The sequence below is a fragment of the Oncorhynchus clarkii genome, chromosome 6, assembly GCF_045791955.1.
Source record: "Oncorhynchus clarkii lewisi isolate Uvic-CL-2024 chromosome 6, UVic_Ocla_1.0, whole genome shotgun sequence".
In the NCBI taxonomy this organism is placed as follows: domain Eukaryota; kingdom Metazoa; phylum Chordata; class Actinopteri; order Salmoniformes; family Salmonidae; genus Oncorhynchus; species Oncorhynchus clarkii.
The window spans coordinates 21,172,931-21,185,479 of record NC_092152.1 but is presented as its reverse complement, the minus strand read 5'-3'; the positions used below and the strand labels follow the sequence as shown (position 1 = coordinate 21,185,479).

Sequence of the window (12,549 nt, the reverse complement as noted above, 5' to 3'; positions counted from 1 at the left end):
TGTTTCAAACTACAACGTATAGTTTCTTTATCGTATCAGAGTCCATGTAACGAATTATCTTGAAAGGGAAAGATGCACATCCCTAAGTAAGATGAGAATATTCCTGGAAAATGTGGGGTACTGTAGGTGTAACATAAGACAACAACAAAAAACTGAGTAAGAAGACTAACTGGTGTCTCCAAGTGGCCACACCTCTCTAAAGTGTGCACAGTTCCTATGTAATTGCAATGCACATTTATGACTCAAAGAAGAGTCTTCAACTTTTTTTGAGCTCTCCTAGCTGTGCCGTTGAGGAACTAGAGCAAGCATACTTTTAGTTGTTTTGTTTGGAACAGAACCCTACATCCCCGTAATTACACAATTACTGTTGTTAAAGCAATCCAAAAATGGCCCATTATAAATCGCAATCTGGGTCAGGTGGGCATCATTTGAAAGCTTGTTCTGATCAGCGAAGTTATAATATCTTACTGTGTTAGACTTTAACAAGGCAATTCTGACTAACAGATTGTAATTCTGGTGCAAATAGAAAGGAGTCATAAGTGCATTCAGGTGTGTGTTTTCTGTGGCAAGGTTTCTTCACAATAGACAAAACATTGTATTCAGAACAACCCAAGGTGTGGCGCCATGTCATCTTATAACTGTACAAGATGATCAAACATAGTGAACATAAACGTTGACACTGTATATGACATGAGTTTTATATGGAAATCTGAAGTGCACATTTGGACTCTCTGGCTTGCTTCAGAAAGTATTCACACCCCTTGACATTTTCCACATTTTGTTGTGTTACAGCCTGAATTTAACATGGAATAAATTGCTTCTTTTTTATATCAATGGCCTACACACACAATACCCCACAATGTTAGAGGAATTACATTTTGCGAAATTTTTGCAAATTAATAAAAAATGGAAAGCTGAAAAGTCTTGAGTGAATAAGTATTCAACCGTTTGTTATGGCAAGCATAAATAAGTTCAGGAGAAAAAATGTGCTTAACAAGTCAAATAATAAGTTGAATGGACTCACTGTGTGTGCAATAATAATATTTGGCATGATTTTTGAATGACTACATCATCTCTGTACCCCACACATACAATTATCTATCTGTAAGGTCCCTCAGTCAACCACTGAATTTCAAACACAGATTCAACCACAAAAAAGAGTGAGGTTTTCCAATGCCTCGCAAAGGGCACCTATTGGTAGATGGGAAAAAATTGACAAGCAGACATTGAATACCTCAGAGCGTGAAGTAATTAATTACACTATGGATCCTGTATCAATACATCCAGTCACTACAAAGATACAGGCTTCCTTCATAACTCAGTTGCTGAGTTGCCGGAGAGGAAGGAAACCGATCAGAGATTTATTTCACCATGAGGCCAATGGGGACTTTAAAACAGTTCAAGTTTAAATAGCTGTGATAGGAAAAAACTGAGAATGGATCAACATTGTAGTTACTCCACAATGCTAACCTAATTGACAGAGTGAAAAGGAAACGCATACAGAATAAAACAAATATATTTCAAAACATGCATCAAGGAACTAAAGTAATAATGCAAAACGTGTGGCAAAGCAAATTCACTTTTTTGTCCTGAATACAAAGGTGTCATGTTTGGAGTAATTCCAATACAACACATTACTAAGTACCACTCCTCATATTTTCAACCATAGTGGTGACTGTCATGTTATGGGTTTGCTTGTAATCAGGACTGGGGATGGAGCATGGTTATCTAGCAATGATCAACAACCAAATGAGAGAGATTGAAGAATTTTGAAAATAATAAAATGGGCAAATGTTGCACAATGCAGATGTGGAAAGCTCTTAAAGGGACTTACTTAGAAAGATTGATTCTAACATGTAGTGACTCAGGGGTGTGAATACTTATGTAAATGAGATATTTCTGTATTTCATTTAATACATTTGCCAAAATGTCCCACATTTTTTTTCCCACTTTGTTGTTATGGGGTATTGAGTGTAGATTGATAAGAAGAAAAATAAATATAATTGATTTTGAATTCAGGCTGTAACAAAATGTGGAATAGGTCAAGGGATATGAAAACTTTCTGAAGGCCCTGTATGACATCAAAGCAGGTATTTATTATAATCCTCAACGTATCATCTTTCAAAATATATCAAGCCCTCTTAAATTTATAGCATTTTCCTCACTCAGACAATTTGTTTTGCAAAAGTTGCCAAATTAGCGGGAGAGATGGGGGCAACTTTATATCGTGTGTGGTGCTCAATTTCAGAACGGCTGTCAGTCAAAACCCATACAGAGCTGTGAAGAGCACAGCCTGAGCGCTGACGTCATTTATATAATATTCCTGTACAGCTAATGCGTTACTATTGAGGAGCTTATCAGTACCCAAATCTCACATTTTCAAAGGTGTAAAGGGATACTTTTAGCAGCTATTTTAGATTCAGTTTTATTCTTAGTTTAAGTCTTAAAATATACTTTGGTCTTAGTCACTTCAGTAATTTCATTCTTTGTTTTAGTTATTTACCATCTAGTTTGAGTCAGTGCATTTTTTTCCCCATTAAACAATTTAGATTTACCTCTTACTTGCATCATGTGCACACTCAGCCTATTATTGCCTCATATTCCTTAACTGACAACATTGTAACCAATGCCAGCCAAAATTAACCACAGGCTATAGGATTTAGCTCTGATTTTCTCTACATAATAACTGTCGGAGGGGTGTAAATAACATTGATTTCCTTTTAAAGGGGAGAATATGAGCCTTCCAACAAAGCCAGAAGTATTACTGTACTCCTAATATTTCAGCGAAAAACATTTGTTTTTCCAATCAGAAAAGGCAACACGCAGATAAATGACAGCGCACATGGCAAAATAGAGCTTTGATGTGATCAGAGCAAAAGTGGCATATATGAAAGCAAAGACATTCCAATAAATGATCGTTTCTAATTGAGGTTAGTTTGTTACAATTGAACTGTCCTGACTGTGCAGGCAATTCAAAAGAATCAGTTCAAAAGAGACCGAGACCGAAGTGTCCGGGAGCTGTGTGCGTGTGGGAGAGCCGGATCAACGCAAAAACCCTGTGAAACAGAAAGATGTTATCAGTCAATGAGAGGATTGCATGATATATTCTGCACAGGGATGCATGCTTATGATTGGACAAAACAGATGAGAGTTTCATGTCTACTTGAATGTCCATTAGTCTCACGTGGAATTATCGCCTCGTTAAATTTCATTAAAGTGAAATTAACACTGCAGGGAAAACCACACCTCTACATCAGAGAGAGGGGTGCACATCAACAACCAAAACAAATACATTACACATCACCTCTGACTCTTTCTCTCTCCTCTCAAACAACCTGTCTTTATGTAAGAACTGACATACAGAAACATACACACAGACCGTCACACCCAAAATACATTATAGCCACAGACAAAGATAGCCACCTCAGACAGACATCCTCACACTCAGACAGGCACACCAGAGGCTGATGGTAGGAGCTATAGGAGGACGGACACATTGTAATGGCTGGAATGGATTCAATGGAACGGAGTCAAACACGTTGTTTCCATGTGTTTGGTACCATTCAATTGAATCCATTCCAGCCATTATGAGTTGTCCACCTATAGCTCCTCCCACCAGCCTCCTCAGACACACACAGAACACTCACCATCTCTAGAGGAGAGGACCACAGACCTCTGGTCTAGAAGTGTGACTGGTTGGGGTCCAGGTCAGGACCAGGTTCCCTTAACTCTGCCTCCTCATGCAGTCAACTCTGACCCTTCAGCTAGCTCGAGATACAGGTAAATCAGCACAGCTGTGGAAAAAGCTGTGGGATACAATGATAGGCATTAGCACACTGTATTGCCTGACGACAAATGGAATTCTTCCACTGCTGTGTTGTTTGCTACATACTTCAGTCTGAGACTGCAATCACTGAAGTTAGTTGTTGTGATGTCAAAATGAGGAGTATTGTACAAAAAAAAAAGTCATTAGCGATTAGATAATCTCTACCCAATGCCAAATTTTCAAAACGGCTCTTTACCCACGTGTGTTCTGGCTCTGGCACAATCCATCGGTTTCTGGGACCAATCAGAACAGTTAGAATGTGTTTGCGTTTTACAAATCGTCAGAGGGGTACTCCGATCCAGGATAGCAAACGGTGTAGGATCTTGAAATCTAAAACCCAGGATGGCACTGCTCAGGTAGCCTCATTTCCAACTTTTAGAGAAGTGGTTTGTCTGCACTTCCCCTTCCTGTCCTCTATTTGGGGAAGGTTATGTGAACCCAGGGAGGTTTATTTTGGGGTTGTGTTTATTTAGGTCATTTTCACTGCAGTAGACTTTATGGAGCTGGGATTTTATGTTGGCAGAGGACTTCTTCCAAATGACATTCTGTCTGCACCATGTTACTGGCCAGGACAGATGAGCGCTCACTGAATAAGGCCTATTTAGCCTATAGCTATCCACTTCAAATGGTGCGTCGCTCAACATTTGATGTATGACAATGTTAACTTCTCACTTAGTAAATCACATTGTTAACATGATTTCAAAGTTATGACTTACGCCAATTCCATAACTAACCTTGGATCCCACAGTCCTGGAGTCAGATCATAAATAACTGGACAAAACATATATATATTTAAGTGTCAAATATGCACTAGCGGACGAGTCAAATTCCGGGACTTAAGAGTACACAAAGTCCTAATCCATGTTCCTGAAACCAACCAAGTAACTTAGTGCAATTTAGTCCAGGGGGGAAGCTTTAATCTGTCTGTGAAATTGGCCCTTATGTAACAGAGGCACAGCTGGCTGCTTTAAAAAAAAAAACAGATTAGGCTAAGTGGTACACAATTTGAGCAGCGGGCAAGGCATAGAGCTCTCCATTTTGGTTCGCTAACAACTGCTCTTATTCAACGGGATTGATAAAGTAGTCTAAAGTGTCTTGATAGTGACACAGGAGGTCTCCTTCTCAAAAGGCCAAACCATCTGCCCAAGGACTCTCCAGTCCACTCACTTACAGGCTACATGAGGACAGTTTTGTCTATTCTTATAGTAATGTAACTTAACTTGCATGTTCATTTGAATGAAACAACTGGCCTAGAAGATGTTGTGGTTCCCTCAACTGTTTCATCTGTTCTCAAAAGCGTATTTATAGAGTCCCGCTGTGTCAGACTGGGCAACACATCCCTGATGGGGACTGCACAAAGAACTGCATCTGTTATGAAATGTCCGGCTTAAAAGGAAAACACATTTTATATTTAGGATTATGCCTTCGTTAATACATTAATGGATCTATGAGAAAACAGTGCGATGTGCTGTATGCCTACAGCACACGTACAATGCTCTTATCAAAGTCTGTTCCTAAAAGCAGCTCAGAAAGGGCGTGTGTATGCATGTTCGTGTGCGCGCGCTCGTGTCCTCGTTTCAGGCCTAGCTGATTTCCTATTCACACAGGTTGGGTTTGGGTCTATGAGTCTATAGGAGCTGCAGCAGAGTACCCCTGTCCTGACCTGAGAGCTATCATTGTCTATTTCCCAGGTAATGGAAACATCATGTTCCCATGCATGAGTGAGCACTGAACAGCAGCAATCACAGTCCCATCCACTACACCTCATCAGACAGAGCCACATTGGCGGTACTGGGGAGGATAGAGAGCAAACAGGCAGCAAACGGTGCAAGTAGGCCAAAATGGACAAGGCGGAGAGACTACCATAGATGAATCTGTGCCCAAAACACAACTTTCATGCAGATCAAGTGGACACAATCAGGACAGCTTACATATAGGCTTGTAGACCTCGAGATAGAAGCCAATTCAGAGCTTCAGATTCAGAGCTTCAGATTCACCATCCGTGAGACTATTATCCACCAAGTCCATTGGACAAGCAGCAGGCCAACCTTGGGGGGGATATCTTTACAACAACTCTGGATTACGTGTGCGTGTCTAAAGTTTAAACCACTGCTCACATAGCTTTACCACTTAACTGGTGTCGAGGTAAAAGACTCAACCACTGTCACCACCACTACCAAACCTTCAACTGACTAGCCTGCAGCAACCAGCAAGTCAGTGACTACCCCAAGGGACCTAGAAAGTCCTCCATGGGAGAGCTGAAGGGAGAGCTAAATGCGTCAGAAAGAGGAGAGCCTCTTGGTGCTTGTTCAAAACACAGTGAAAGAGGAGAACGTTGTGCCTGTTCAAAAACTCTGGCATGAATATTTCAGTGCCAGTAAAACAGTCAGTAAAAAAGCCTCTATCAGTGATGCTGAAAACAGTTAGAGGCAGACTTCATGAGCAGTACATTAAAGTGCTGAAGAAGACATGTGAGGATAACAAAGGAAAGAGTCTGTCGAGGAGTAACTAGCTGGTGTTTATCTGAGGTTTGACATCACCTCAGGTAGGCCTATTTATTCACACACCTGCTCCAAACCAGGCCTACCATTGTGACAGTAACAAGAGGCAAATCGAGTTCCAGCCTTTATATGGAACTTAATTTGGGAATTTGGTCAACAATGTGGCTACTGGCTAGTAGTGTAGCTACAACCTGAGCATGATAATGCATTGCAAACCTCTTACAGGTGCAGTAGAGAATAATCTGCCCACACACACTCAAACTGTTTTCATTTTTCATAGCACATTAAATAGTTGAGGAAGAAAGAAGCCCCGAGATCATTCAATTCTGCCGTCTCGTTGGGTAAAGCACATATTTCAGACAAGGCCAAATGAGTGTTCTAAGTAAGACTTCGCTATTCCACACCATATACACTTGTTTCAGGCATCCTCCTCCCTGTGTGTGGAAAGTAGAAAGGGGGGGGCGTCATGTCTATAAGAGCACACCTCTGGTGATCAGCATTTTATTAGTCATTATGGGATACTGTCTTTGATGTCTGGGATTCAGCCACCCAGCAATAAGCCAACAATAATCTTCAAAGATTGTGTGTGCGCACACGTGTGTAAGAGGAGATTAAAAAAACAGCAATTCAGCAATAATATCTTAAGACATCTTACCCATCAAGTCAGAGAGAGAACATTCCATCCATTAGGCCTTGATGACTGCCAACACTTAGTTGAGGCAGATATGGTTTCAGTTTAACAGTTAGGCTATGAAGCGACTGAATTCCAAAACATCCCCTTCTGAGCAGCGGAGCCTTGGGCATGGAACACTGGAATATGTTGATAGCAGGGAATTTGGGTGCTTTCAAAATGTATAACTATGCACACCCACAAACAGACAACCCATCATGTATTACGAAAAGGATTGAAGATAAAACAGGATCATTGAGATGGTTTAGTGGTCATTGTAGATGTACCATTGATCAATGGAATGCAATTAATCAATTTCAAAGTGGTCATATTACGAGTCCGAGGTGTCCATTACTGGACTCTTCCTTTCAACCTTTCTATCCTGCTCTTCAATGACATATCTGCTGGTTATAGTATGGCTTCTCCTATTACTGAAAAAGTAACACCCAAAAAAACTGGCAAGCAAAAACTGCATCACCACCACCACCTTGGCACTGTTGACAGTAGCCTCACTGTTAGACGTGTGGTTGAGAAAACAGTGGTGTACTCTGTATAAACAAGACGCATAACAATAATTGCAAAACGAAATGTCACTCACACACTTCTCATTTACAAGCCGTGCACTCCATGCCCGTTTAGTTTAGCTTGACTGGGCCAGGGAGCCTGAGGAAATTAGGCTCAGGTTACCGTTTCCATTCTATAGGCAAGGACCAGTACCTGCTACAGTCTGTGCACTCTGCTGCTTACTCTGCAGTAAAGCTGGGACGATAAAACATTATCGACACCGACCATAACAAACACTTATCGCAGGCATTTTGCTGATATCGTTCCTTAGGTTTACTAATAATGGTGATTGTTAATGGCTACAACCAAACTTGTAGTAGCAGTGGTTTAAAAGGGTCATTTAAAAATAAAATAAAAAAATTCATCCATATCGCCCAAGTCTACAGTCTTGTACAGCAGGGGTTCCCAAACTTTTTCACTCAGGGCCCCCTTCCAGCATTGGGGAACATTCCGCACCCCCCCCCCCCCGTTTGCACACACACACCACTTCTATTTCAATGGGCACAAGCACTGTTCATGACAAAAACTGTTCACTCATCTTGTTGGCAGAGAGAACATTTTGCAGGTTTAAAGCTCATTTCATGCAATTCTACACATTTTGTCATTGGGTGCAGATAACATGTTGCCGTTTTGCCATGTCTTATGTGTGTTCATGTGTTATTTGAGGGACAAACATTACAGCAACATCTATGGACAAAAAAAACAGAGCAACATTTATTTTGCACACATGGGCAAGTTGATCTGTACATTTCTGACAAGTTATAAATAGCTCTCTAAGGTCTGCAATGACAAGAAGAAAGTGTACCTTGTGCATTCTACTATTACAACTTTCAGGAGTAAATTGAGATAAGTAGCATGATATGACAGGTGTACTTATACATCAAACAACCGCAAGTGAAAATATAAATATACAAAAACTCGAACCAACATAAGTTAATTTCGTCCACTTTTCAATTGGTTTCTGACAATCCTTTTGAATTGTGAAATTACGTTAACTAGCTAGCCAAATGGCATGGCTTCCTACCTTGACAGACATCAATGATTAGATCACTGAAAGTCACTGGAAAATAAAAACATCCAGAAGAGTGCATGTCATATAAAGGGGGAAATAACAAGTCGCCACCTATCATGTTCAGAGAACGTTCGGAATTTGCATGCTGCCTTGTTTTAAGTTGCTAGCAGCACCGCTGACCAACAGTGCAGCAGGATATGCATCCTTGCCTGCGCTATTTCAAGCAAAATTTGGCATTGAGTAAATACTTACATAGTTACAGTTCTTGAACCAAACCAAGGCAACACATCCCAAATATTTCAATGGTAGCTTTTTACTGGTAGGACTTCGTGTTTGCGCAACCAACTCCGTTTTCATCTCGGTTTGGGACAGCGTGGATTCAGCACCCGACAGCACACGCTTGTTTCTTGGTCACAACCGTGTCAGGCGCACTCACTGACCGTGGCAGCAACGAAGAGCGGAATATTTGCGCACGCGCGTTATGGTTGTTCAGCGCTAAAACGCAAGACATATGGCTGCATTTGGTAAGCAAATTATGCCTTGGAGAATTGGACTAGGCTTATATGATTGTGTGAGAATGAATATGACTGAAAATAAGTAGTGGGTGCTTGCTTTTTGTCCCAACATTTCACAGTGTGAATTATTCACAACCTCGAACAAGCCAATAAAACATTGGCTAGGCCTATAGAAACGGCATGGAATTAACCAGTGTTACTTAAAATCAAAGTCAATCAGCACAATAATTACATCCACCCCTGCATAATAAGACCAGGACATAATGTCAAACCTCAATGGTAGGAAAATGTCAGGGGTGGATATAATAGACATGTTACATGCATAATTATACAGTTTGTTAAATAACATCCATTAGTATATAGTTTCAGCTGAGAGTCTCTTGCACACTCCTTTCACATACACTCTGATTATGAGAATGAGTTATTGGCCTCACTCTGACAGCTGATAATTTAAGTCCTGTGTGCATCACCTCCAAACACACAGACACACACACACACAGGCATTGGTGATGTTGACTCTTAGCCTGCAATATCATCAAGATCAATAGTTTGCTCTTTGCTTGATCTCCAGTGTCGGATCATTCATACACTGAATGCCCATGACTGTTTGATTCACTGTGCTAGACGTTATGGTTTTCAATTGTCATATTATAATAGTATCTTGTTTCATATGATAGTACTGTACTGTGCTATAGAACGGTCTCGTTTCAGGCTGTGAGATTGCTTGTGGTTCAGCTCCATCAGCAGAAGGCTCGGCTGGAGGGAGTGTTCTCAACCTGCGTCAGACAGCAGCAGGTGTACCTCAAGGTGAGACAGCCATTGCACTGCAGAGCAAGATCAGCAAACATGCAGGGGTTTGACAATGCGTATAGACAGGACACACTGCAGTGCTTAGATACCCAGGTAGTTGTGTCTCTGGTATTAATCAAGTCACATCAGACCTTCATATCTACAGGTTATGGAATGTGGCGTGGATACAACGATGTCCGAAAAATAATAACTCCTATGATTGAATCTTTCAATGCTAAACACTGCAATTATAGGAACCGTATACGACCATCTGGGTGTTCTGTAGGATAGTAGACAAGGAACAGCTATTTTCAACACTTACAAAATGAGGTGAAAAAGAAAGTATATAGAAGTGCAATGTGTTTCATCTTATCCTGTAGTGTGTGAGTTCACACACCAGCACCGAGTGTTTCTGCAGACACACCTGGCTGATACTGTCTGGCTTTATCGTAGCTTAAAATTATTGTCTGTATGTAGTTAATTTACATGACATATTCCTATATCAAAAGATAAATTAAAACTCAGGTATAAACAGGTATGAAACGTGTGTCTAGTCCAACTAATCATGTGATGTCATTGGCCATGTTCGAGATCATCAAAAGGGTGATATATCATGGGTAAATTGACTGATTTACAAATATTATTGAGGGGTTATTTAGGATGCAAGGTGATTTGTAGAACAGTCAGTCGGCAATCGCCTGCACTAGGGGCTAGGGGGTGTTCGGGTCGGCAGGGGTGAACTCATAACGGCTTTCAACTTACTCTTGAAAGTTGTAAGAGTAGAATGCACAAAGTGCAATTTCGAAATTGGGTAGTGCATCATCAGTTTTCGTCTTTTCATGTCAGTCGTTCCACACCTTAGAAAGCTATTCATAACTTGTCAGAAATGTCCAGATCAACTAGCTCGTCAGCTAGCATTTTTTAGGTAGGTTTTTTAGCCCATATCACATGAATACACATTAGACACATTGCAAAATGTATAGAATTGCAAGAAAATTAGCTTTAAAACTGAAGAAAGAAGAATATTCAGTACATGAGAGTGCCTTGATTACTTCTGGAAGTTTGTTTTGGCTATTTCGGCATTGTTCATTATCCAGCATCAAGTTATTTTTACTCTATACTTAAGACATTGGTTTGAATCTTGGTTGTGCTTTTAGATTTTGAGAAAAATCACTGCAAAAACTGGATGAATCAACATTGTTTCCACTTCATTTCATTGAATCTACGTGGAAAACTGATTGGATTTTAAAAACGTCATCCATAAACCTTTTGTTGATTTAACATTGAATTCACATTAGTTGACAACTCAACCAAATGTAAATCAAAACTAGACGTTGAACTAGACGTCACTTCTCTCATTGACTTCTCAAACCCCAAACCCCGGCCTGCTGTTTGGTCTGCTTCGCAAGCGATCCCGGATGTCTCGCGATGTTGCGCCTCTGGGTTTAGAAACTCTGTGACACAACTAATAACAACAACACTGAACAGCCCATCCAGATGTTAGAGATTAGCCTAGCTTTATTCCTCCCTCTGCCTCTCTCCCCCTCTCTCTCCCCCCCCCTCTCTCTCTATCTCTCTCTCTCTTCCTCTCTCTCTCGCTGCCTCTCTTTCTTGCTGCCTCGCTCTCTTCCTCTCCCTCTCTCTATCCCCATTCTTTTTTCTCTCTGACACAAACATTTCGCTCATTCTCTCTTTATCAGTGTCACCTTCACTGTCACCCTATTGATTTATTTTTCAATCCAACCCACTGTAGAATTTCTCCTGGTCTTTCCTTCCCAGATACCTAAACAGCAGCTTGGCCTTCACCTCTGCTGTGAGTTCCTATCAGGGGATCAGGACAGAGAGAGGGAACAAAGCAGAGCAGTCTGCTAAATCAACAGGGGATTGCTACTGGAGTGGTGACAGGGCATCAACTGCATTGGGAGAGGGGGGGATGCTACCAGGCCAGTGAGCACATTACATGTAACATTAAGAGCTGTAATATGTGATACAGAAGGAGGAAGCATGTTGATGTGGAAGGGAGGGGATGTGAATGATATCGCGGTTCCCAGTAAATTGAGGTCATCTCAGTGTTTCGAATTAACTTGAGTATTTAAAACAGATTTTTATGTGAATTGGAGATTTAAAAAAAACAAATCTAATAAAATACATTCCTCCAAAAAAATCCCTTTTTCCTCCATGTTTACTCTGAAGCAAGCTGGAGCAGTCATACAGATTTGTTTCTTTTTACTTTACTCAACCCCAAGAGAGATGGATCCTGGCCCCAAAGCAAAGGAAAACCACATGAAGTCCTGAATTAGATCTGGGTATAAATAATTGATGGGCTGCTGCATGTTCACAACTACTCTGCTGATTCATGGGCATTCAAGGTCAAGAGGAAATGACTGCAGCTATAGGGAGAGAAAGAGGATGGATGGCTAACACACCTCACTGCTGTTCAGCTGACAATAATATGATAATAATATCATTATGGACACTTTTATCCAAAGCAAATTACAGTACTGTCAACACTGACAGTGATACATATATTCAGCATAAGTGGCCAATGAGAGCTTTGAACTCACAACCCTGATGCTACAAACACCATGCACTGACCTAACGCACTAGCCATTGAAAAATGTATGAATGAGGAGTGAAGACTATGAGAGATCCCTGATCCATTCAATCAAAAC

General features: G+C 40.8%; 1 protein-coding gene across 6 annotated transcripts in view; it reads right to left on the bottom strand.

Annotated features, from left to right (window-relative positions):
• LOC139410767 (spermatid perinuclear RNA-binding protein-like) overlaps positions 1–9,001 on the bottom strand; it is a 34,777-nt gene extending 25,776 nt beyond the window's left edge. For 2 of the 6 annotated variants that reach the window (XM_071156245.1, XM_071156248.1), the window contains exon 1: positions 8,826–8,960. In XM_071156245.1, the coding sequence (XP_071012346.1) occupies positions 8,826–8,930 (105 nt within the window). In that variant the 5' untranslated portion in view covers positions 8,931–8,960. Of the gene's footprint in view, positions 1–3,647; positions 3,807–8,585; positions 8,622–8,825 lie in introns of all 6 variants that reach the window. The other 4 variants (XM_071156250.1, XM_071156251.1, XM_071156249.1 and 1 more) reach the window with 4 other exon arrangements.
• Positions 9,002–12,549: the final 3,548 nt, after the last annotated feature.